Source organism: Tupaia chinensis, unplaced genomic scaffold (assembly GCF_000334495.1).
Source record: "Tupaia chinensis unplaced genomic scaffold, TupChi_1.0 Scaffold140218_1, whole genome shotgun sequence".
NCBI classification, from domain to species: Eukaryota; Metazoa; Chordata; class Mammalia; order Scandentia; family Tupaiidae; genus Tupaia; species Tupaia belangeri.
Window position 1 is genome coordinate 1,302,976 of NW_006200097.1, and position 27,993 is coordinate 1,330,968.

The 27,993-nt window shown below is 38.5% G+C and overlaps 1 protein-coding gene across 1 annotated transcript; it reads left to right on the plus strand.

The window, feature by feature from the left end:
- Nucleotide 1: 1 nt before the first annotated feature.
- KDM4D (lysine demethylase 4D) lies at nucleotides 2-27,993 on the plus strand. Its single transcript, XM_006162577.3, has 3 exons — nucleotides 2-409; nucleotides 1,977-2,070; nucleotides 25,265-27,993. Exon 3 carries the CDS (start codon nucleotides 25,617-25,619, stop codon nucleotides 27,204-27,206), a length of 1,590 nt encoding a protein of 529 aa, XP_006162639.1. The 5' UTR covers nucleotides 2-409; nucleotides 1,977-2,070; nucleotides 25,265-25,616; the 3' UTR covers nucleotides 27,207-27,993.

Below are 27,993 nucleotides of genomic sequence, written 5' to 3' on the forward strand. Positions count from 1 at the left end.
GGAAGTCGCTGTGACGACAGCTTGGGGCGGGGCCGAAACGGTCCAGGGGGCGGGCGTTTGAAATCAGTGCCTTCGAGTAGACTCCAAACATCATTTTATACCTTCAAGAACCAATTACTTAATGTCTTTCCCGTCTTTTCCTTCCCCGACCCCCTCCCAGACTCCTTCATTCCGGCACTGCGTGGACGGAAAGCCTCGGGTAGCCACCACCACGTCCCCTGCTAGCGGGAGAGAGCGTAGAAAAGGATTACACCAAACTGTAAAGCCAACGGCTCCGGCTTCCATCCTTTCTCCTGAGCTAGACCCAACCAGCCTAGAGAGTTGGGCTACGGAAAAGCTAGTGTTTTCATTTAATTGGATATGAAGAAAGAACAAATAATGTACGGGGGCAACCACGATCTTTATAAAGGTACCATTCCTGCAAAAAATATTAGACTTCAAAGCAAAGGTTGTATTCGTATTGTTGGTTAGAAATTTTTACTTTAAAAAAAGCGCGTAGGTTCTTCTGGGAGGGGAGATACCAATATTAGCGTTTACGACAGTGAGCGTTTAGAACGGTGGGCCCAACTGCCAGCTCGAGATGGAATTAAGATGGCTACTCAAGCGTTAGGTGAAGTTTTAATAAAACAACAACAGAAAGAAATCACCATTCTTTTATAGCTACCCCCCGCCCTCCAGGAAACGCACTCTGAAAGCAAGGGTTTTATTTGCTTAGTCTTCATATCTCATAACATAGACCTTGGCGCATAGTAGATGCTCAATAAATATTTGTTAAACAAATGAAAATTCAACTTCCCCCAACTTAGTTTCAAATATAAGAGCTCACACAATTGAACATTTCTAAGTCCACTCCCCCAAATTATCTATTTGAAACTTTTAAGTGGGGAAAGTATGGTAGAAAAAGCGCCTTTCCCAAAAAAGTTCAAGATGGAAATCTTGATTTGTTTTTCTTACTGAAGGTTATCCCCCCCACCCCAGTTCTACAAATTTCAGTAAAGGACACTACCATCATATTAGTTATTCAAACCCAAATCCCAAGGCACCCACTTAAACTTTTCCGTCACCTTTCACATCCTGTTCTTATGTAAATCTCACCGATTCACATTTCAAAGTTTACTTCTCAGTTTAGTCCATTTCCACCCCTTTGTTCAAACCATCATGGTTTCCCACCTGGGTTATAATTGGCTCCTAAAGGACCTTCCTGTTTTCCCATTTTGTTCTATAGTCCATTCTGCATATAAGCAGTTTGAGTAAACTTCTAAGTGGTCTTATTCTTATGCAGATAATTCCACTGTACTTAGAATTAACAGTCCCTTTTGTTAGTGTGACCTGAAGCCCCACAGAATCTGGCTCCTGCCTGCCTTCCTGCTACTTCCAAGCAGTCACTGTCCTACACACTAAACTCTAGATGCCGCCACATAGGCACAAAACAAGGCAGGAGTCCTGTTTTAAGGCCTTTGCACTAGTTTTTCCTGTTTTCCATTCACCAAGATAACTGTATTACCATCCTTCAAGTCTGCTCAAATGCTACCTGTCTCTTCTGTAATGCTTGCAGAGGAGACAGGTAGAGGTGCACAGAGGTGCACAGACACTGCCAGGTCACCCTGTTTAATATTTTCATAGTACTGGGTGCTACCTAAATGTGTTGTTGCCTTGTTCCTTGTCTGAGAGGCAGCATAACAAAGCCATTAAGAAGAAGATATGTATGTATGTAGCCTGACCGTCTCCATTCTAAATTCCAGTTCTATCCTAGTTAGGTGAGGTTTCTTTTTTGTTTTTTTCCTTCTATGCCCTCAACTTCATGATTCTAAGTAGGGATAATTTTAGACCCTACTTCATAATGTAACTATAAGGATTAAATGAATGAATACTTGTAAAGTGCTAAGAACTGTCAGCAAACAGTACTTGCTAAACAAATGTTAGCTATCATTCTTATTAATATTATTTTATTATTATTGTCTATTTTCCTGTATTAGAACATAAGTTCCAGGAAAGCAGGAACCTTGTCTCTCTTGTTCACTGGGGTATCCTCTGCATGTAGAACAGTGCCTGGCACATTATAGGTACCAAGTAAGTATTTGTTGAATGAATGAATGAATGATGCACTGCGAAGTAGAGGAAATGAAATATAACTTAATGGCAAGATGGTGACACAGTTATAGAAAATACCTACAGGTTTTATGTTCTTCCTTATCAGGCCTAAGTGAAAAACCCCAATCCATTTAACTCCCAGTCCACTACCCAGTCTGACCCTGCAGTTGAATAAATACCGATAGAGAATGTCAATAGCCCACAAAATTCAAAGCTTTTGACTTACATTATCTGAAAGTATTAATAAGCTAAACATTGTTTTTACTTAAGTAATTTGAAAGTAGTAAATAAAGTGAAACCATAAAGCTTTTCACATACATGGTCTGAAAGTATTAAGAAAAATAAACTGAAAGTAAATTTACTAAAAACTTAAAATTCACTCTTGGGGGCCAGCAGGTGGCAAGGAGGTTAAGTCACCGGATTTCACAATGCTGACCATGGTTCGAGTCCTGCACCCAATGGCTTGAAAATCATGCCAGGTGCATGTATTTGCATCCCCAAAGTGTCAAGAAGAGACTGGAGAAGAAGGGATTGTGGCGTGGCCATCCCCCCCCCCAGGATGGGGAGTGATTTCTAAGTTTCTCTCTCTTTCTCTTTCTGTCTCTCTGATGAATGCATGTGCCCTGTAGCAAAACAAAACAAGACAAACACAAAAATGTTACTGTGTCACTTAATCTGCTGGCAAAAATCATATACTTTTCCAAGATTTTTATTTTAAACCTATTACCATAAAAATCTAGCTAGCCCCTTAATTTTGCCTGCCAATCTGCTCATATTTTCCTCATTGTTAATTTCCCACATTGCCTTTTCTTTAGTCCTCGTGGCTCTTCTATTTACTTTTCTGTTCTCATTGTCTTTCCTAAGGGGAAGACTTCTTTCCCCTCTCAGGTCTATCAGGCTGTCTTGAAAATGTCCATATGTTCATTTTTCCATGTGTGAGTAGATGAGGTGACCAAACTCCTGCCCTTTTGCTCTGGGTCCTTATCCCCTCAGCCTTGTGTATGACTGGCATCCTGATATATGCCCTCTTTTTCATAATCTATGAAACCATCCCTTTTGGATCATTCATTCCAGCTTTTGGAGATGGTGTACTATATTTAGACCTTAAGATATACTTAATGATGGGGCCGGCAGGGGGCATGGTCGTTAAAGGGTACTGGGCTCCCGCATGGCTGACCACGGTTCAAGTCCCAGACCAGGTGGCTTGCTTTCTCACTTTCTGTCTTTCTCTGTTTCTCATTCTGTCCTTCTCTGGTCAAGTTTAAATAAATAAATGAATGAATAAATCAATAAATAAAATGAAGTTAAATAAAATAATTCTTTAAAAGAATGCAACTTCATTTTAATATGATAGCAGTAGTATTTAAGTCAGTATTTTATTTAATAACTGATAACAGGGCTAGCCTTGTGGTTAAGGGAGCTAGATCCCACATGGCTGACCATGGTTTGAATTCTGGCCCTGGCAGTTTAGAAAACATTTTTAGTAGTATGCAAACATGCCCCAAATCCCAATAGGAGAGAGAAATGGGAGAGAAGCGATTATGGCATGCCCATGCCCCATGGAGGGTGCTTTTACTCTTTTTCTCTCTCTGTCTCTGGTAAGCACATAAATCTTCTGGCAATTAAAAAAAAAGATTGCAAAACTGCCTATTTTTATGGCAGGCAGTCATGTAAGAATTCCAGTTTCAAAGCTTATCCAGAAGCAACATCCAAAAGGGGGAAAAACAAACAAACAAACAAAAAACAACATAAAAACCTAAGAAGAAAAAATTTTAAAACTCTTTGTAAAACCCAGAGTTCAGAAAAACCTTTTTTTTTTTTTTTTAAGAAAAAAAGTTTTATTCTTTCATGGGAGAGGAGGGGGTGTAGAAGGAGAGAGAAAGACAAGCACCCTCAACAGGATTTTACACCATGATCTTCCCCCCAGACTTTCCAGCCAGCCAGGATCATGGGCACACGTATGTAATACCTGGTGTGTACAGCTTGACCCAGCAACTGAATTCTGATCTTCCATATGGCTTCTAGCAATGCAGAGTATCGTGCTACTACTGAGCTGCTACAGCTGGGCCATAAAACACCTTTCTTCCATTTATCTCCCCCAACCTCTACTTTTTTTTAATGTCCTAAATGGCACATGCACTTGCTGGAGAACAACCGAGAGAGAAGGAAAGTGAGAAAGCATCCCTCGGGATTGCCATGGTGTAGTCCCATCTCCATTTTCCTCTTGGGATTTTGAGTATCACCCCATGTGTTTTTCAAGTTGCTGGGTCTGGGACTTCAACCACATAGTTGGTGGATCCAGCCACCTTAACCACCATACCATCTGCTGGCCCAAAAAACTTTTTTTTTTTTTTTTTCATGTGAGAAAGAGATAGGCACCCTCAACAGAGTCTTCATACTATTGCAGCCCTCCAGCCTCAGGCAGCCAGGATATCCTGGGCACGATGTATGTGCATACACCCAGCATGTTCGGGTAGACCAGAGACACAGATTTGGAGTCTTCCCACATGACCTCCAACCTTGCATGGCAGTGCCTGCACCACAGCAGTTGAACCTAAAAGAAATATTTTTTTAAATTTCATCTATGTGAAAGTTAGTTTTTGGCAAAAAAAAAAATTTACCAAAACCAATTAGTAGATAAATGCTAGATTAGCGGGGAAATTTTGTAAGTTCTGTAATGTAAAGGGTTACTACTAATAATACACATAATAAAACATACAAACAACCTAATTTTTTAAGTGGGAAAAGAATATAAACAAGTCATCCAGAAGAAGCAATTCCAAATCTATAGTAGACAGTAAAAAGGAAAGACCCTCAAGCTCCCGGCTAGGAAATTGAAAATAACCTAACAATGCATGATTACATTGCAGCATCAGATGGCAACGATGAAAACGTTAGTAACACATTGGATGGTATTGAGAGAAGAGCCTCCAGTCAGTAGAGAGGCATTGGCTCCCCCTGTCCTCACAGGAAAAGCCCAAATGTTCACGGTGGCCCCCCAAGTTTCTCATGGTCTAGCCTTTGCTCCCCTCTTTGACCTCATTACTTGCCCATCCCTCTCTAGACTGCATGGCTTCCTGGCGTTGCTTGGACATGCACATCGACTTCTGCCATAGGGCCCTTGCACCGGCTCTTTTCTCTACCATGAACCTTGTTTGTCTCATTCAAGTCTTTTTCCAAATGAGGCCAACCAACTCTAAAAGCTCTATTTAAAATTACCACTGTTCTCCACCGCTGTCTCCAGATATCCTGTACTCTCTGTCTACCTCGTTCTTGTTACTTTTTATACAGCATGAATCATCTTCTGTGATCCTGTATAGTTTGGTTGTTAGGTTTATTATTTGCCTACCTCTCCTATGTAGAATAAAAGTTCAATAAGGGCAGGGATCTTTTATTTTGCTCAGCAGTGTAGGCCAGGAATCTAAATAATGTCTGGCACCAACAGTCACCCAATAAACATTTTCCAAATGAGTGAGTACGTGGTTGAATGCATGAGCAGATGAATGATTGACTTTTAAGAAGAAAAAAATTGCTTTCTGGTGTAAAAAGTTATGCCTTAATCTGTTTTGTCTTTTAAAGGAGAAGAAAGCAACTTACATTTTGCTAGTTAGAAATTCTGATTTCTAATGAATATATGACAAAATCAGACCTAGAAAGATTATTTATTTTCAGAAGAGAATCTCTAAATAAAAAATCATGTAATGATCAGACTCTTATATGTACCATCAGAATTCTAGTTAAATCTATCTCGAATCCAATCATAACTCTAACAGGATCTCTCGCCATCACTTTCTGTTTAATAACTTTCCTCAAGTGTCTTTTTAAATATAATTATTTACTTATTGTATTTATTTATTTTAATTTGACTAGAGAGAGACATAGAGGGAAAGTGAGAAAGCAAGCCACCAGGTCTGGGACGTGAACTTTGGTTGCCCATGTGGGAGTATCTGACACCTTAACTACCACACCACCTGCTGGCCCTCACTTTCCCCAATTCTAGTAAGCCCTTTCACTTACAAAGTTATCAGCTCACAGAATGTGAAATTTTTGCTTTAAAATGTTTCTTTGGGGCTTTTAAGAAGAAGTTAGAAAAATTCCAGTGCCCACAACTCAGAAATCACATTTAAAAATGATAATAAAAATAACAAAGTACATTAAATTTTTAACCTGAAAATAACTCATTTTATAATATAAAAAGCTAGTGCTTTAATAGGTTTTAACAAAGAGAAGGATTACATGACTTGTTTTCTACTAACAAAATCCATATTTTCAATGAAAACACTCCAGAGCCTAAAGAGATGGATTACTAGAGATAGCCTCAGGATGAAATAATCGTTTGCTGATGGTCCAGGCTAGATTTCTGAATAATATTATAATTTAACCACCTCTCACCTAACCTAGTCACATGGCTACCTCACTAGCTGGCCTGTCCATTCTGGTAATAAGATAACTAAAAAATAAATAAAACATTTAAAAGTAGTTAAAACTAGACAACTAATGTATAGAAAATGAAGGGATAGAAAAAGACACTCCAGGCAAATTATAAACAACCAAAAAAAAAAACCCTTTGGATAGCAGTACTATCAAAAGTGTTATTTAAATTAAGTAACATTCATAGGGACAAAGAGGTGTATCTTACTACATCACTAGGAAATGTCCACTAAGAATTACTGTGGTCATGAACATATGTGCAGCTAATCAATAGCCTGGAAAAATATGAAGCAAAAATAATTAAAAAGACAATTGACAAATCCACAATTGCGATGGGATGATTTTAAACAAATTACTTTCAGATTGGTAGAATAAGCAGACAAACTGACAGTGTTGTTCTAGTACCAAAATGGAAAGCACACTCTTCAGTAAACATTGAATATTTACAAAAGTTAACCAAGTATAAAGCCCCCTCCAATTTTAATAGATGCCTAGATAATGTTTCTAAAATGGTACTATTTAGTCTTGCCAGTTTTTGAACCTTACATAAATGTTGAGAATGTTTATACAAATGAATCATATATGCATTCTCTTGTGTTTTGATGCTTTTTCCCTCCCGCTTAATGTGTTACCTGTAGCTATGGAATACTATGCAGAATTTTATTGTGTAAAAATATATATGGTAATTTATTAATTCTAATAATTAGGTTTCCACTTTGGTGGTATTACATATAATGTCACTGCTAACATCCTTGTAAATGTGCAGAAGTGCGTGTTTCTCTCTCTGTTTGTCAGTAGTAGCATGAGCGCTCTATAATCTCGGCATATTGCATGTAGTCCAAATTTACCAGTTTAGATTTTCTGGTAAGTATAGTGAAATGTCACTGAGGTTTTAATTTGTATTTCCTTATATTAATTCACACGTTCATTGCCCATTTGGATTTCTTTAGTGAGGTATCTGTTTAAGTCTTTCTATTGAATTGTCTTTTTCTTACGAAGTTCCCTATGTTCTTAGTAATTTGCGCACCAGGTCTCTGTCCCTTACCTGTGCTGCACGTGTACTTTCCCACTTCTTTGGATTCTCTATTTGGACTATTTTGATAAACAAAAATCTTTAATTTTAGGGTAGTTCAGAAGACTTTTCCTTTTCACTTAGTGCATGGTATTCATTAAGAACGTCACAAAAAAAAAAAAAAAAAAAAAAAAAAAAAAAAGGGAAACACAAGTAAAAAAAAAAAAAAAAAAAGAAGTCTAAAAGACTGATTAAAATGTCACCTATTAAACTAGTCAGCCATAAGACAACCGACATTCTAATAAATCATTTTTTCCCAAGCTACACTTAAAAAAAATCTTGTTTCAAAGCGTTTTTTCAAATTAATCTTAAACTATTTTCATCCCTCTTTCTTGAATTCTCTCCTCACTTCTCCACTTGAGAAAAACCCCCTCAAAAAAAAAAAAAAAAAGAACGTCGCTACTTTGAAGTTACAATGTTATTCTCAGATATCATCTTTCAGAGGTTTCATAGACCTTTCATGATTCCATTAGAAATTTATTTTTGTGCATGGCATGATGTCAGGGTCTTGAAATCTGGTCAAGCAATTCTTCTTACCTTGTTCCTCTTTTATAAGAGTGTCCTTACTATTCTTGGCCCTTTGGACTCCACTGTTTTTTGCTTGTAAAATTTAGGAGCTGATGATTAAGATTAATTTAAGACTAATTCACATTTTTTACAATTTTGGGTCTTCAAATCTATTAATAAGTTATATTTTTCCATTAATGTAGGTCTTTATTCTAAAATAACATTTACTGTAAATACCTCCTCTCTATGTATATTTATATTATTGTCTTCATAGAAATCTTGCAAATATTTGTTAACTTGAGCCTTACATGCCACTTAATGTGTGATGCTGTGGTAAATGGCATCTTTTTTTGTTTTTGTTTTTGTTTTTAGAGAGAGGTTTTTGCTCTTGGGCACACGCACTCGCTGGAGAGACAAAGAGACAGAAAGCAAGAAATCAACCCCTAGGGAGATGGCCACACCACAATCTCTTCTCCTCTATTCTCCTCTCAGGATTATGAACATGCATGCACACGCAGCTGGTGTGAATTTCAAGTCACCAGGTCCAGGACTTGAACTGCGATTGACTATGTGGGAGTCCAGTGACATAACCATTATGCCATCTGCTGGTCCCTGGTATCTTTCTTAAATCTTGACTGTGTACTTGTTTGTTGTTGGTCTGTATAAATGTAATTGATTTTATGTATATATATATATATGGCTATTTTAAATTCAGAGACCTGGACAAATCCAAATTATTCATTAATCATTTAGATTTTTCACATGTAGAATCACATCATCTGCCAATAAAGACAACTTTGTTTCTTTTCCACCTCCTTCCCTTTCTCTATTTCCTTTCCTTACATGGAGTGGATTAGGACTTCCATGACAATGCTGAGCAGTAAAAATGCTGATCATAGATATCCTTGTCTTTTTCCTGATCTGAAAAGTGAAACTTTAAACTATTAAGTATGATTTGGCTGAAGATTTTGGGTAGATGCAATCTATGCTATTAAAACCTTTGGGCCAGCTTGTTTTGTGGTAGTTAAGGAGGCTGAATCCCATATGGCTGACTGAGCGGTTTGAATCTCAGGTCCAGCAGCTTAAAAAAGGGTGCCAGGCATGTATGTTTGCAACCAAAATCCAGAATGGGAAAAACGGAGGAGAAGGATTACTATCTCTCACTTGGAGCATGTTTTCCATTCTCTCTCTCTTTTGTGAGTGTACATACCTTCTGGCAAAATTTTTTAAAAAGGAAAAAACTTCCCTACTATTTTTAGTTTGCTGAAATGAATTTTATCAAGGAACTTTTTCTGCATCTAATGAGTCTCTTTAATCTGTTAATGTGTGCTATTACATCAGTTTATTTATCTTTAATTACTTTATTTAACTTTATTTATGTATTTATTTTAATTTGGCCAGAGAGTGACAGAGAAAGAGAGAAAGTAAGTGAGAAAGCTAGCCACCAGGTATAGAACTTGAACCACAGTTGACCATGTGGGAGTCCAGCACTCTTAACCACCATGCTGCCACCTGCCCGCCCCTACATCGATATATATATATATATATTTTTTTTTTTTCTCTCACAGTTTCAGCTAACCTTTCATTCTTAGAATAAACTAGTCTGGATCATCATGTCTTGCTGGAATTAGTTTGCTCAGATGTCATGGAGGATTTTTACATCTATCTTTACAAGAGAGATTGGCCTCTTATTTTCCTTTCTCATAAAGATCTTGTTGGAATTGTATCATAAAACAAACTGGGAAGTGTTCTTTCTTTATTCTCTGGGAAAATTTGTCTAAGATTAGAATTAAATCTTCCTCTAATGCTTGATAAAATTTGCTGATGTAGCCATCTTGCCCTGGAGTTGTTCTGGGAGTAGTTTTGATGCTGCTTCGATTTCCCTGATGCTTATGGATGTCTTTAGTGTTCTGTTTCTTCTTGTGTCAATTTTGCCATTATGTTTTTCCAAGAATTTATTTATTTCATCAAAACTTTAAAATGTATTGTCATAAAGTTGTTCACACTATCCTTCTTTTTTTATGTTTACAACATCTGTGGTGATGACCACTGTCTTTCCTGATACTGGCTATTCACACTATTTTTCATCTTTACCATTTTCACCAAAGGTTTTTCAGTACTTCACTAGACTTCAAGAAAACTGTGTTTGATTGTGCTCATCCTTTATTTATTGACTTTGTATTTAATCAATTTCTGGTCTTATTATTTTCTTTCTTCTTTCTTTGCTCTTTTTGCTTTTCCTAAATTTCTCAGATGGGTGCTTAGCTCATTTAATTTTCTGGCCTAACCTTATTTTACTTAAATATTTACTTATGACTATAAATTTTTCTTTTAATACTATCTACCATTAATCTGTAAGATTTGACATGTAACCTTTTCATTCTTATTTAGTTCAAAGTATTTCCTAATTTCTATTTTTAATTTTATTCTCATTATGGGTTTATTTAGAAATGTATTTTTAATTTTATGAAGGTAAGATCTTCTAAATGTTTTAAAGTATTAATTTCTAAGTTTTTTTTTGTACTCAGAGAACACATTCTGTTTTTCAGCCCTTTGATATTTGTTAAAACTTGTTTTATGACTGTAGTTTTATGCCCAGTTCTAGTACTTGAAAAATGTATATATTCTATATATTCTACAATTTCGAAGTAGAATTCTATATCCCTATTGCTTTTTAATTGCTTGATCTTTCATTAGGGTCTTGGTTTATGCCTATAATCCCTGGGTCTTGTCCTCTCAAAGTGTCTCAGATTAAGTGATAAATTATAGTATGTAACTTAAATGTTATATATAATGTTAAAGTTTAGAATCACTCATAGTAAAATCTGAAATTAGTGTAAAATTTATAATTCAGTGAGGAAAAAAATTCAGTGAGGATTCAGCATTTTATTAAATAGCATATCTAGTTATTTAAGACTTTATTGGGATCAGCAGTTAGCGTAATGGCTATGTCACTGGACTCCCATGTAGTCGACTGTGGTTTGAGTCCCGGACCCCGTGGCTTAAACTCACACCGGGCGTGTGTGCTTGCGTGCCCAAGATCCCGAGAGGAGAATGGAGAAGGGATTGAGGCGTGGCCATCCCCTCTGGGGGGTGATTTCTTGCTTTCTATCTCTCTGTCTCTCTCTGTTTTCTGGCGAGAGTGCACACACCCAATAAGAAAAAAACCTCTCCAAAAAAAGAAAAAAAAATTAAAAAAAGAAAGACTTTATTCCTGCGAGCTCCACAATAAAAAAGAATGAGGATGTTGTGAGTTTTGGGAAAAAAGAAGATAAAATATCTGTGGGTTTTTTCCCCCAGAAAATATAATCATTACATAGAAAATTCTAAAATCAAGGTCAAAGCCAGTAGAGCTAGTTCATAGGAAATAAGAGGTATAAGATTTCAAAGGAGATATAAGATCAATATATAAGAAAAATAAATAGGAAAAGATTTTCCATTTACAACACTCTCTGAAAGGTTCCTAAGGAAATATCTAAGGAAACAGATACATTATCTTTAGAGATAAAATTCTGAAACTTTATTGGCATACATTGCAAGTTCTGAATAAATGGAGAAATATACCAATCAGTAGGTAGGAATGTTTAATATAGTAGCTTAAAAAAATCTGCCACAGATTTTTAAAAATGTCAATGTAATTCTGATTTAAAAAACACAGGATTTTTATAGAAGTTGACTGATTTATTCTAAAATGAATACTGAAGTTTATAAATCTAGCCAAATTCTGAAACAAGGGTGTATAGTACATGGGACTTGGCTTACCAACTATCAATAGTAAGTATTAAGCTATAGTAATAAAAAGTATAGTTTTGGCACAGAAATGTACAAATAAACCGTGACCTGATGGAAAGTACAGAAAACGATCTCTACTTTTATTGTAAGTTGGCACATACAAGAGAATTCTAACTCATTGGGGAAAATGGTGGTAGATGACTGGATTTCTGAAAACAAATAAATGAACCAACAAAAACAGCAATGAAAAACAAACAGAAGCAGATCCCTGCCTCCCAATAACAAGAGCAGCAGCACATTGTTTATAAAAATGAAAATCAAAGAAAAAATTATAAGACTATCTCCTTTGTGACTTCAAAGGCGATGGATAACTTAAATAGGACATAAAGGTACAAGTCATAATGGAAAAGATTAATATAGTTGATTGTATTTAATTTTTTCAAAATACCTTTTTAAAAATCCACATAAGCCATATAAATGGAGGTTGTAAACTAGGATATGGTATTTGTAACAATACAGTATATATAAGATTACTATCTAAATATTTTTTAAACTTTTATAAGTCCATAGAAAAAGAAAGGTAATCTAACTGAAAAAAAAGAATAAAATATATTACTGATTCATTGCTGTTTCCCCCCAGAAACTGAAAGTTGATACCAAAATTTGTATGGAAACCTAAAGGACCCAGTGTATCCAAAACAATCTTGAAAACAATTTGGAGTTCTCACACTTTTCTATTTCTTAATTTACTACTGACTTATAATAATCAAGATATTAGTATAAGGACAGGTATATAGTTCAATGGAATAGAATTGAAAGTTCAAAATAAAACCTCACTTTTATGACTGATTTTCAACAAAAGTTTCAAGACAATTTAATGGGAAAGAATAATTTTCAACAATGGTACTGGAACAACTGGACATCCACATACAAAAGAATGATTTTGGATTCCTACCTCATACCATATACAAAAGTTAAGTAAAAACTGGTCATAGACCTATATGTAAGCTAAAACTATGAAAGAGTTAAAAGAAAACATATGAAAAACCTTTGCAATATTAGGCTGAACAATAGTTTTTTTAGGTACAGAACCAAAAGTGTAAGTAGCAACAACAAAAATTGATGATCAGACTTCATCAAAATTCAAAACCTGTGCACTTCAATATGGTTAAAAAAAAAAAAGAAAATCAACATTCTAAGAGAAATTATTTGCAACTCATATATTCAGTGAGGGGCTTATAACCAGAACATAAAAATAACTCTTACAACTCAGTAATAAGAAGACAACAACAAACAAAGAGCAAAGAATTTGAATAGAAATTTCTCCAAAAAAGATACTTCCCAGCGTTATTAGTTATTAAGGAAATGCAAATCAAAATTATAATGATGGTACTTTATACGCAGCCTTTTAGAATTGGTATAATGAAAAAGATAATAACAAGTATTGGTGAGAGCATTGAGAAATTGGAACCCTCGCATATTGATGGAAATGTAAAATGTTGCAGTTAATTTGGAAAACAGCATAGCAGTTTCCTAAAATGTTAAACACAGAGTTATCATGTTAGCAGTTCCACTCACAGGTATCTACCCAAGAGAAATAAAACACATCCAGGCCAGATAGTGATGTGATGATTAAGGTGGCTGAATTCTCCATGGCTGACTGCACAGTTCAAATCCCAGACCCAGCAGATTGAAAAACATGCTAGGTACATACATGTATATGCCTAAAATCACAAAAGAAGAAATCGAAGAGAAGGGATTGAGGCATCACCATCCCCCATGGGAGGTGCTTTCTTACTTTCCTTCTCTCTTTGCTCTCTCCAGCAAGTGCATGTGCCCTTTACCAAATTAAAAATAGAAGCACATTTCCACGCATAGATGTATACATGATGTAACATGTTTATAACAACATTATTCATAACAGCTGCAAAACAAGAGCACCCCAAATATCTTTAAACTGATAAGTGGATAATAGAATGTTATATGTCCATACCATAGAATAAAATGGGACAATGATACATAAAATAACATGGATGAACCCTAAAAACATGTTGAATGAAAGAAACCAAACACAAAAGACCACATGTTATACAATTCTGTTGTTTAATGTCCAGAGGAGACAAATCTCTAGAAATAGAAAGTAGATTAGTGGTTGCCTGGAGTTGGAGGGGGAAGTGGGCTGTGGGCTGCAAATGGGAATGCGTTTTCTTTTGGAGATGATGGGAATGTTCTAAAATTAGGTTGTCGTGATGGTTGCATAGCTCTGTAAATATACTAAAAAAATCACTGAAGTGTACACTTAAAATGGATGAATTTTGTGTTGTATAAATTATATCTCAATAAAGTTGTAAAAAATACTTGAAGAAGATATGGTAAAATATTAAGGTGTCAATTTCGACTTGTTGGAATGCAGGTTTTTGTTTCATATTTCTTTAAAAGAAAAACTCCATAAGTTCCCAATTTCAAATGAGATAAATGTATAAATTTGGAATCTTTTATTATAGTCTTACCTTAAGATACTGTGAGTTCACCCTAACCTCAAAAGAAACAGCTAGGTCCCTGTCACAGCACTCCCAGTGAGGTCCACCAGTCATGTCATTAGTGCCCGATTATTAAATACGATCCAAGGATAATTAAACATAATGAGTATAACATTTAACATGAAAGATGGAAACCAAAACATTTCGGAAGGGTAAATTCAGAGAAAACACACAATGTTGAAAAGCAATGAAACTTGAAAACAATCAGAATAATACTTCTAGAAAGAGAAGAGAAAGTCTGCAGCCATGGAAAGATACCAGAAACCTGTTATAAAGGAAGTATTCAGAGAACAACAACCAAATAAGAATTTCTGGAAATTAAAAATAATTGATGGAAGATTTGGAAAATAATAAAACGTTGGTGGAGACCAGCAGGTGGCAGAATAGTTACGTCACTAGACTCCTACATAATCTACTGAGGTTCGAGTCCTGGACCTGGCGGCTTAACACACTGGGCATGCGTGTGTGTGCCCAAAATCCTGCATGTAGAATGGAGGAGAAGGGATTGCGGCATGGCCATCCCCCTCAGGGGTAATTTCTTGCTATCTTTCTTTCTGACAAACAAACGTGCCCCATAGCTAAAAGTTCTCTTTAAAAAAAAAAAAATACAATATTGGAAAATAGGAGAAAAGATCAATCAAGAGTTTGAAGTCCAACTAATTTTATTTCCAGGGAGAGTGAGAACTGAAAATGCAGTGGGAAGAAATACAGTATATCAAAGAAATATTATAAGACAATTTCATAACAATGAAGAACATGAGTTTTTACATTAGAAGTTATAAGACAACAGTTGACCAAAAGGAATTAATTATCTTAGAAAGTGAGGAACAAAGAAATATCCTAAAAGTGTCCAGAAAGTAAAAAACAGGTTGGTTTTGGGTTTCTAGAAGCTAGAATTTGATGAAACACTGTCAGAATCCTGAAACAAAAGCATGGTGATAGAACAAAGACATTTTGGACATGAAAACTCTGTTAGTTGTGATATTTGAGGCTACTTAGTAACTGTAAAATTCCCTTTTTATATTTGGAGAAATTCTCAGCTCGTGATCCCTGCCTCACCAAATGGAAGCCAAAATTCATATTCCTAGCATCTGTTGCAACAAAGACATAGATATCTGACCTAAGCTTTTCCAGTCTTGCAGTCCCGTGGAATAACTCAGTGTGAAGAAAGGTAAGGAAGTGAATTTAGCAAAGGATATATTCCTGGAGGTGGATGCTGAGAGAGAGAGTTTTCAGAGGAAGCAGTGGCTTAGATTCTAGTTGGAGATGTCCCTTGCTCAGAGTCTTCAGTCCTTTTGACCAGAGAAGGTACAGGAATACCTCATACAGCTTGTGTGGGATAAGTCTGGTATTTCTGGATGCACAATCTCTAAACCCTAGTCTCCGGCCCTCCTGGAGATGGTCTGAGCTACTTATTCTCTGATGAAGTTTCCAAGAACGCTCCCAGTGGATATGCTCTAACAACAAAAGGAGTAAACCAGTAAAGGGACGAAGATGGTGGAAATCGGGGGCTCTAAAGCGGTGGGAAAGAGAACCCCAGGATTATGGTTACTAGAAACCTGAAAATGCAACCCATGACATAACCTAAGGATTAACCAGTCCAGATTCAAGTAAATATGTAATTGCTGCAGGAAGAATCTGGGAGGAGAAATCTGATTAAGTTCCTGATGTGTTTTCTGTATTCAAAGATATTTATATTTCTGAAAATCAATTTGGGAATGAATGTGTATGAAAGCAAATGAAAGAACGAGACATTACTAACTACAGGATAAATAAAAATGTATAAATGAATGGCAATGCAATTCACAGTATACTACATGACTCACTTGTGACTAATTTTACATGATAAAAATTTGGACTTTGGATCTAACTGAAAATCCTGATACAGCTATATGAGAGGGGTAGGGGAAGACTATGTGGGGGTAGGCCATAAGAAACCTAAATCCACAATATTTATAGTATGAGTATCCACAATATCTAAAACTGAAATGTACAGAAATTGAGGAAAAACAGAAGAAGAAATGACTACAATTTGTGAGTTGGGTACCTTTGAGGAATGGGAAAGGAGGGGAAATGTATTGATCAGGGCTTTTAGTTGCTTACAATAAAATTCACTCTCTTTATTTAAATCAAAGGGAATTTTTCTTTTCAAGTACTGAGTTGTTTGTTGAATTTCTGGGAGAGTCCAAGAACCAGACTTAACATGCTACTCAAGGAATGTACTTAAAATTTGTTGATAACTCAAACAGGCATATATTAGAAGTTGCCTCAAAACTCTGGAGTGGTGTGTCCTAATAGATGGGTTCAAGAAGACTTGTGACTCCAGCCTTTGTCTGATGCCAGATACCACTTGTTAATGCCAGAGTAACCATGCATGCAACAGATGAACATAAATGGAGGAGACTTGGATGAGGTCAACAGTCCCCTTCTCAATTTATTATACGTTACAATGAAACCAAAATGTGCTTGCTTAAATTGTTGGATTTAAAGGCCAAATCCCAATCTTCAGATTTTATGTCACAATTAAATATATGCTGTTCATGCCTGGTACTTCCTGTCATATGTCTTGCTCCTCTCTATCCACAATCCTTCTAGATGTTTCTAAATAGGAAGTTCACACAATACTGGCATTTGTAGGCACAAAGACCTCCTGCCTCAACAGTTTGCATTAAACAACAAATATATGGTCTAAGCAAATGCCACTCATGAAGTGTAGAGGACAGAATCTTCACCGAAGTCTGAGGTTGGTCGAGAAGAATCCATCATGTAGGGAAGCCTCAAATTGGCCTGAAAGGCTGGGTTTATATTATAGAAAAGAGGCAGGAGAAAATTGATGGAGGAAGAACACAGAGTTAAAAGCAATGACTAGGGGTAGTTGACTAGAGGAACTATTGAGAGATACATTAGGGAAAATAAAAAGTGATAAAGATGGTGGTTTAAACAATCGTTTTCTTCATTCCCTCCCGAAATCCCACTAAAGTGGTAGTAACAGGATTTAAATAAAAAGGCAAAAAATTATAAAGGAGACAAGGCAGTAGCAAACTTGGAAGTTGGAAAACAGATGGAGAAGTATAAACTGATTTATCAACCCCTGGAAATGAACCCTAAATTGGTAGCGAGGAAAGCCAAGAAGAAACACAGTTGTCTCTACAGATCCTAAAAAGTTTAGGGTTTTGTGGCATTAGGTACCGCTGGGTGTGGCAGTTGAAGTGTGTCTGAGGAGAATTTGTTAAAAGTCTAAGAAACAGTGAGAGCCACAGGTCCCCACCCTTTTTCTGAGCAGCTAGATGAACGGGCCCTCCCCCACCCTGGCAGAAGATTTATCTTCATTTTCTAGGGTCCATGAAAAAAGTAGTCCTGGGAATGGTAGTTTTCATGAACTGTTGAGAATGTGGTTGTCACAGGGAAAACAAGTTGATTACATGAACTTTGCGAGTTGGAATGCTGTAACTCGAAGGCTTCTTTTTCTATTTATTGGGGAGCCAGACCTATGACTTTCAGGAGAGAGATTGGAGGATCCTTCAGTAGAATGTGACCAGCCCCAGAGATACCAGAATCAGGTATGCCCAAGGAAACAGCCCAGGCATGTGGCCACGCAGGTGAGCATCATCGCTGAACTCATCCCTGCACCCTGAGTGCCTAATCAGCTTTTGTGCAGGACACCGTTAAATATGCGCCTACTGCTAAGGGCCACCAGCCTGTGAAGAAAGCCTTAAACAAGAGAGAGAACAATAACAAAAAAAAAAGTGGACCAAAAGCAATTTCAAAGCAACAGACCATGAAGGGAGAAAAAGAAAGCAAGATTTCAAAAACCATTGATCTTTTAGTATTTCTCTAAACATAAAAGAAGAAATCCATCTATGAGACAAGGAATACATAAATAAAATAAATAATTATATATATAAAAAAAGAATAGGAACAAAGGAAAGAAAAAAGGAACTTACATAAGTACATACAAAAAAAGCTAAGATAACAGAATAACCTATTGGAAATTAAAAATTGGATAGGAGAAATTAAAAAACAAATAGAGTTAGAAGATGAAGATATTTTTCTGAAAATTGAGTATCATGATAAAGAGAACATAGAAAAAAATATAGAAAAATTAGAGGTCCAATCCATGAGAGTTCCATTATCCAAACAACAGGAGTTAGTTTACAGAGGAAAACAAGTGGAGGAAGTTATCAAAGAAGTACTTCAAAATTTTTCTAAAATGAAAGGAACTGTTTTTTGATACTGATAACATTTAAGAACATCATGGCTAAAAAACGCTTATAAATTGAGAGAGCTAGAAAGGGGGGGAGAAAAACCATGAAAGTTAATCCTAAAACAAACATCTCGTGAACAAAAATAAACATATAATGAATTAGTCATCCATAAAGAGCCAGGAGTCATGGGGCCAGCAGGTGGTATGGTTGTTAAGGCACTGGATTCCCACCTGGCCAACTGTGGTTGGAATCTAGGATCTGGTGGCTTACTTTCTCACTTTCCCTCTCTTTCTGGTCAAATTAAAAAAAATAATTATAACTAAAATTTAAAAAAAGAACCAGGAATCAGATTTACATCCTCCTTATACTCATCCTCATACCAGTACTCACAAAACAATTCAAAAAGGTAATAGCTGCTCTTCCCAAAAGCAAAACTGTAATGAAAATCGGAATTTAAGGTATATTTAGCATATAAGAAGGAAAAAAAAGCTGTAAGATAATATTTATCTGCCAATAAATGGAGAAGTTAACTTTCCAAATATAAAAGGCATGAATGATATTACAAAGGATCAGGTAGCTTCAATGTAAAACATTGAAATATATGTCAAAACATGTTTTATTAAATGTAAATGGCAAACTGGGAAAAAGCTATTAACACATTTAAGGATTTAATATGTAAAATATTCACATAAGTAATACGTATAATGTTCATATACTTCGTAAAATATTCACATAAATAATATGTAAAATGTTTGTGTAAATAGATGAAAAACACTAGTATCCTATTAAAGAAAAATGGACAAAAGTTATGAGCCAACAAATATGATGAAATCCAAATAGCTAATATTCATGGGGTGAAAAGTCAACCTTAGTGATAATCTAAGAAATGTAGTTAAAATTTGAGCTACACTTACCAAATTTGCAAAAGATTTATTTTTCTTTTTAAAATAATTTTATTTAACTTTATTTGACCAGAGAGGGACATGGTGAGAGAGAAAGGGAAAGTGAGAAATTCTGCAAGCCACCAGGTCTGGGACTTGAACTGCAGTCAGCCACATAGGAGTCCAGTGCCTTAACCACCGTGCCAAGATTTATTTTTCTTTTTAAAAATAAAGTTGTTCTATGTTGAAGATGTTAAATGTACATCCTTTCTGGAAAATTTTGGCAGTATGCATCAGATATCTTAAATTATTTAAATTCTACAATAAATAATTCCATTAATAAATGTCTAATCTAAAGAATTTCAAGCATTCAACCAATATTTTACCAAGTCTATTTTTTTTGGGGGGGAGAGGTTTTCTTGCTACAGCATGCGCTCACCAGAGAGACAGAAAGAGACAGAGAGACAAACAGTGAGAAATCACCCCCTGGGGGCATGGCCATGCCACAATCCCTTCTCCTCCATTCTCCTCTCGGGATCTTGGGCACACACGCACATGCACCCGGTGTGAGTTTAAGCCACTGGGTCCGAGACTTGAACCGCAGTCCGACTACATGGGAGTTCAGTGACATAGTCATTATGCTAACTGCTGGTCCCACCAAGTCTATTGTTTTTTAGAAAAAATTTAATAATTATTTTATTTAACTTTATTTGTTTATTTTAATTTAATCAGAGAGGGACAGAACGAAAGAGTGACAGAGAAAGTGAGAAAACAAGATGCCAGGTCCAGGACTTGAACTGTGGTTGGCCATTTGAGAGTCCGGCACCCTTAACCACCATGCCACCTGCTGGTCCCCCAAGTATACTGTTTTAAATACTGAAATATGGAATAAATATTTAAGTATAAGTGATTAATAATAATTGTGGAAAAGTGAAACAAAGCTCTCCAAAATAAGGAAAAAGTGGTGTCACTTTTTGCCATAAAATACAATTTTTTTAGCTACCAAGTATTATGATCATAAATTGTTTAATAAATGGTACGTGAATTTTCTAACTTGAGAAGAAAATCTTGATTAAAATCCAGCAATTAGACTATCAGAAGACGTAGAGGCTAATGTCTGAGGCATTTTGTCAATACTACCTCATCGGAAATAATCAATTTTTAAAAATTTTTTTTTACTTTTTTGGAGAGGTTTTCACTATAGGGCGCGTGGGCTCGCCAGACAGACAGAGACATAGAGACAGAAAGCAAGAAATCACCCCCCAGGGAGGATGGCCATGCCGTAATCCCTTCTCCATTCTCCTCTCGGGATCTTGGGCACGCACGCACACGCGCCCGGCGTGAGTTTTAAGCCACTGGGTCTGGGACGCAAACCGCGGTCGACTACATGGGAGTCCAGTGACATAGCCATTACGCTAACTGCTGGTTCCCTTATTTTATTTATTTTATTTATCTATTTATTTTTTGGAGAGGTTTTCACTATAGGACGTGTGCGCTCGCCAGACAGACAGAGAGAGACATAGAGACAGAAAGCGAGAAATCACCTCCGCGGGGATGGGAAAATAATCAATTTGAAATATGTATGCCACACGAAACACTAACAGGCTCTTCCATTGTATTACAATGTGGGTGGGCAAAGGCTGCAGTGAAAGTTGTTAAATTTACTCAACATCACTTCCACCTTCCCTAGTGTCAAGGCACTGCCCCTCCCCCCATGACCACGAACACATACCATGGAAACTTAGGACACATTGTTTTTAGAAGACATGGAGGAAAGACTTGACTTCTAGAAATCCATCAAGTTTAAGAGACTGGGTATTATTTTAATCATTCTGATAAAAAAGAAAAAAGAAACTTCAATTGTCAGAATTGTCAAGTATCCTTAGATAAAGAATTCCACATTAGTGTGGTTACTATGAAAAAAGACACAATTATAAGAGTATGTGAAGTGACTGGGTAATTATTCTTTGCTGGTACCTGTGGCTGCAAGGGAAAGAAGCAAAAAGGCAGTCTGACAGTAAAAGCATCACTTGAGACTCAGAAGTGAATCATTCATTGCCTGAGAGAAAGAGGGAGAGAGAGAGAGAAACATGGACACGTGTGTGCAATCCCAGTGTGCTTAGGGAGATAAACCTAGGCAATTCAAAATAAAAACAGTCTACATTCAATCTCTCTCTCCCTCCTGCCTTCCTTCTCCCCTCTGCCCATCTCCCTCTCCTGCTTGAAAAACATGCTGGACTCGTGTGTGTGTGTGTGTGTGTGTGTGTGTTCCCTAATCTCCACAAGATGGAGAAATGGAGTAGAAGCAATTTCAGTGTGACCATGCCCCATTGGGATGGTGCTCTCTCCCTCTCCTCTGTGTATCTCTGGCTAGCTCTTGCACCCTTTGACAGTTAAAAGAAAAAACGACAAAGGTGACAGTGATTATTTAACTGACTATATATAGTCCTGGAGCAAGTGAAAGGAGCTGATTTAAGGAGTTCAAATGGAAAAAATAGGTCTAGAGAAGAGTGTCTCTTTCTGAGAGGAGAGCAGGAAGAAAGATGGGGCATAACTAAGATTAGGAGAGGCCAGTAGCTGCCGAAAGGCCTCACTTAATAATCTCTTTAACATAGACTTTAAGTGCCTACAGTATATACATTACCAAAATCCTGAACAAGACACAGACCATGTTCTCAAAATGCTTATATGTGGAAGAAAAGACAAGTGCAGAGATAGTTTTAGACATTGGGAACCCAAACTATATCTAGAGTTATACATTTCTCTACACCTTGGTTTCTTTCTCCACTTCACAGGTTAGTGATGAGGTTCGAATGGTATACTAAAAAAAATGAAATGCTAAATAAAGGTCTTGCCGTTGATGAGCAATCAGTTCCCAAGAGAATGACAGACGATGAAAAAAAAATGTGGTATTTGGTTGGAGCAGTAAAGGAGTGAAGTTTATCCTCCTAGGAAGGGTAGGATTTAAGAACTAAAAAGGAAGAGAAATTTTTTATTTTTTAGAGAGTTTTTTGCTATAGGGCGCGTGCACTTGCCAAACAGACAGAGAGACATAGAGACAGAAAGCGAGAATTCCCCCCCCTGGGGGGATGGTCACGCCACAGTCCCTTCTCCTTCATTCTCCTCTCGGGATCTTGGGCACGCATGCACATGCACCCAGCGTGAGTTTTAAGCCACCAGGTCCGGGACTCGAACCGCAGTCGACTATGTGGGAGTCCAGCAACATAGCCATTACGCTAACTGCTGGTTCCCAAAGGAAGAGAAATTTTGAAAGAATGTGGGTGTGGGGGCGGACAGTTTGAAGTTAAAATAATATAAAGTCAAAACTCAGGAAGATTTAAGACTTCAATAAATCAGATACTCAGTTACAAAGTACCCCTAGTTTAAAAAATGTTTTGAGCATCCCATTCCTTTTCTCACTTAACATTTCCTAGAGTCTTAACAGAATTATGTGATCTAAAGAAGAAATACATCCCAGAAATCACATGTTAGTTGACTCTCTTTCGTGACCCTCATGGTCTCATTCCCTTTGTCATCCAGGGTAGATTTAATGATTCTGCATTATGATCACTCTTACTCCTCTATCTATTGGGTCATGGGAAAAGTCATGACACATTTTTGCATAGAAAAATATGTCATGTCTTTTCTGACGACTCAGTAATTCGTCAGCCTCTTGTCCCTCTCCCCCTGACTTATACTGGCCTGGAAGAACAGTAACCCTGATGGAACTTATTGTTTGCTTTCTCAATGTCTTTTTGTTTTGTTTTGTTTTGTTTTTGGAGAGGTTTTTGCTATTGGGCGCATGTGCTTGCGAGAAAGACAGAGACAGAGAGACAAAAAGCGAGAAATCACCCCCAGGGGGAAATGGCCACACCACAATCCCTTCTCCTCCATTCTCCTCTTGGGATCTTGGGCACGCATGCACACGTGCCCAGCGTGAGTTTAAGCCACCAGGTCTGAGACTTGAACCACGGTCACCTATATGAGAGTCCAGCAATGTAGCCATTATGCCAACTGCTGGTCCCTCTCAATGTCTTTTTTTTTTTGGAGAGGTTTTCGCTATAGGGTGCATGTGCTCGCCAGACAGAGAGAGATACAGAGACAGAAAGCGAGAAATCACCCCCCAGGGGGGATGGTCACACCACAATCCCTTCTCCTCCATTCTCCTCTCAGGATCTTGGGCACACATGCACACACACCTGGCGTGAGTTCTAAGCCACCGGGTCCGGGACGCGAACTGTGGTCGACCACATGGGAGTCCAGCGACATAGCCATTACGCTAACTGCTGGTTCCCCCTCTCAATGTCTTTTAATAGCCTTCTTTAGGGGGGAAAATTTGGTCATGCTACATGTTTGCATAGGGCTGCCACCAGCTGCAAGGCATACAGGACAGATTGGTATCTGAGAGTCAGAAAGTCACACAATGTGAGCTAAGAGAATGCATCATCTTTAGGTTGGGACTTCAGAAAGTTTGCAGGAAAAATGACATTAAAGTGTTAATTCTTTCAATCTAAAGTCTGAAATCTATGTATAGTTTTTTTCATAGTGTGCATTTTCCACAAACTTTTGAAGGCCTCTTATATTCTTTATTTCTTTACTATTGTTTGTCCTTCCTCTTCTTATTTACAGGCTTCTTCAGTTAAATATTTAGCTTATTTATTTTTCAAAACTTCCTATTTTTTTGTGGCCACCAGGCAGCATGGTGGTTAGGGGTGCTGGACTCCCACATGGTGGACCATGGTTCGAGTCCCAGACCTGGAGGCTTGCTTTCTCACTTTCTATCTCACTTTGTCCCTCTCTGGTCAAATTAAAATAAAATGAAATAAATTAAATAAAATTAAAACAAATATTTTTAAAATCGCTCTTCTTTTTAAAATTGTATTATTTAACTTTATTTATTTATATTTATGTTTTTAATTTGGCCAGAGAGGGACAGAAAGAGAGGGAGAGAGGGAAAGTAAGAAAGTAAGCCACCAGGTCTGGGACTCAGACCATGGTCAGCCATGTGGGAGTCCAATGGCTTTAACCACCATGCCGCCTGCTGGGCCCTCAATTTTTCTTCTAATACAATGAAATGTGCTTCCTTTAATGCTTTTCCACCTAAACTCTTCTTAAACTAATAAACAGAAATTTGTGAAAATTATCACCATTTGATGAGTTATCACAACTAGCTATTCTGATGGGTATGTAATGACCACGTGGACTTGGAACAAGTTAACATTAGTCTAGAAAACTCCCTTGTGTGCCGGTCTCAGTTACCCTTTCCCAAGGGTAATGGCTGCCATGTCTTCACATATAGATTACTTTGCTTACTTTTGATGTTCATGTAAGTGGGATCATGTAGTAGGTATTCTTTTGGGTTATATAATGTAATTTGTTTAGTATCTTTATAAAATCTATACCTGTATTTTTATGTAGCTTCTGATTACTGTCTTTGCTTTGTGGTATTCTATTGTATATTCATGTAATGGAATATACTGATCCATTCTATTGTTGATAGACATTTGGATTATTTACAGGACTTGGCTACTGGAAACATTGTAGTCTTAGACATTACTTTTCGCACACAACTCACAACATTTCCTAGGCACATGGAACATTTGGTTCATATCACATACATCCCCTCTAGGAGGGAATGAGAATTCCCATTGTCCACATTGACACCATGAATTGTATTGTCAGTCTTGAAAAGTTTTAACCTCTCCTTGTAATAGTAATATCCCATTGCAGTACGTAATTTGTACTCCCCTAGTAATTTGTTTAAAAAATTTTATTTTCAATCTTTCTGTATTTTTTTTTTTTCAGATTTTGAGTTAAATACTACGCTGAAGATACTCTCTGTTACATTTGGATCACCCATTCAGATCTTGGTAACTCAAGATCTCAGGACAACGGAGCCAGGAATCAACGAAAGAACATAACAGAGACAGCTGCCATCAGTGCCTGGACAGACCTGCTGTCCAGGGTGGAGTTTCTCTGGCAAACCCACAAGTCTAAGAAAGACTATCATTTCATTTACAACACAGTTGGTAGACAGTGCTGTTTCATAGATGCATCAACCTTTTTTCTAGAAAAAAAAAAAAGTAGTATTTTCCTGCATTTCAAGTATCTGAACATACCTGAACACTGGGAGTTTGCTGCTAATTAAATTGAAATTATGAAGTCTAAGGCCAACCGTGCTCAAAATCCAAATTGTAGCATAATGATATTTCATCCAACCAAAGAAGAATTTCATGATTTTGACAAATACATCGCTCACATGGAATCCCAGGGAGCACACCGGGCTGGCCTGGCCAAGGTAGTTCCACCCAAGGAGTGGAAGGCCAGACAGACCTATGATGACATTGGGGACATCTTGATAGCCACTCCCCTCCAGCAGGTGGCCTCTGGGCAGGCAGGAGTGTTTACTCAATACCATAAAAAGAAGAAAGCCATGACCGTGAGGCAGTACCACCACCTGGCCAACAGCGAGAAATACCGGACCCCCGAGCACCTGAACTTCGACGACTTGGAGCGTAAGTACTGGAAGAGCCGTCTCTACCACTCGCCGATTTATGGCGCTGACATCAGCGGCTCCTTATTCGACCAAAGCACGAAGCAGTGGAACCTGGGCCACCTGGGCACCATCCAGGATCTGCTGGAACAGGAGTGCGGCGTGGTCATCGAGGGCGTGAACACCCCCTACCTGTACTTCGGCATGTGGAAGACCACGTTCGCATGGCACACGGAGGACATGGACCTGTACAGCATCAACTACCTGCATTTCGGGGAGCCCAAGACATGGTACGCAGTGCCCCCCGAACACGGCCAGCGCCTGGAACGCCTGGCCAGGGAGCTGTTCCCGGGCAGTGCCCGGGGCTGCGAGGCCTTCTTGCGGCACAAGGTGGCCCTCATCTCGCCCACGGTCCTCAGGGAGAACGGGATTCCCTTTGGTCGCATGACGCAGGAGGCCGGCGAGTTCATGGTGACCTTCCCCTATGGCTACCACGCCGGCTTCAACCACGGCTTCAACTGCGCGGAAGCCATCAACTTCGCCACGCCGCGGTGGATCGACTATGGCCAAGTGGCCTCACAGTGCAGCTGTGGGGAGGCCCGGGTCAGCTTTTCCATGGATGCCTTCGTGCGCATCCTTCAGCCTGAGCGCTACGAGCTGTGGAAACGTGGGCAAGATCTGACGATGGTGGAGCACAGTGAGCCCAGGACGCTGGCTGGTCAGGAGCTGCATGCTTGGAGGAAGGACCAGGGGCCCAGGAGAGCCGCGGAAGGCCTGAGGCCTCTCCACAAGCGCCGGGTGGGACGCCCCCGTCGCACTGTGGCCTCTAGTGTTGGGACTCACCACGGAGCCCTCTTGGATCCTGTGTCCCTTCCCAGTGATGCTGTCACCCAGCCCAGAGACACTTCTGACCACACCTCCCCACAGCTCAGCTCAGCCTTCCAACCCACCCCAGACTCCTCTTCCCAAATTCTCCACCCATCAACTGGCAGACGTGGTCGTGGTCGTGGTCGTGGTTGTGGTGGTGGCAACAGTGGTGGTGGCCGTGGTCGTGGTGGTGGCCGTGGTCGTGGTGGCCGTGGACGTGGCAGTGGCCGTGGTGGTGGTCGTCCTCCTCGTGAACTGGGGACTCAGGAACCCACCATCAGGGCTCCAGCCAAGAGGCGCCTCTCAGGAACTGCACGCCCTGGGCAGGACCCTGCGTGCCAGCCCCTGTTTGCTGATGTATCTCTGGTGCTCAACTCTGACCACTGAGCCTTGGGCTCCAGCGTCCTGCCAAGGCTTCCAGATGCTGCTGAGCTCCTCTCCCCAATCTCCCCTGCCACCTTTCTACTCCTGCTGTTTGGAGTCTTGCAGGGAATGGTTGTATTTACATCTCTGAGCTTTGGGCAAGTTTTCAAGACAATGATGGTGTCTGAGAGCGCTGCCTCTGATGTCATGACCCTGCTGAGTTCTTGGTATCAAGGCCACTGTGCTTTGTTCTTGCTTCCAGACTCGACTGCCTTTGGACATTTCTGACCTCTGTCTCCAGCCAAGGTTTCATCCACTAGGCACTGGAGTCTCTGTGCACGAAGTCCCCAGAGGTTGCCCCAACTTGGTTTATCCCAGACTCCAGTTCTCTGAGTCAATGGTGGAGGCTGGGGAACTGCTGAAGAATCCTAGGCACTGGTTCTCCTTCAGTCTCCCTCCCTTTTTTCTTCCCCTTCTCTTCACCCAGTTCTTGCAAAGTGAGGTGCTTTAGACTAATTAGTTCAATGGAGCCACACACACACACACACACATACACACACAAATGTATGACCTCTCTAAGTTATTGATGTATTTATAACATGTTGTCATCAGTATTTGTTCACAAATATATTAAAGGTAACCAAATTTAAAATATGACTTGTTATTAATTTTATAGTTTGAATCAAATGGAGGCTGTTCTTTGCACTTAATAATTATTTTCAGAACATTTAAGACAAAACTGAGCTTTATGGGCTGGTGGCTTCCTGTGGTGGTAGACAATGAGTTTGGGGGATGGTTATTGGTTTCTGGC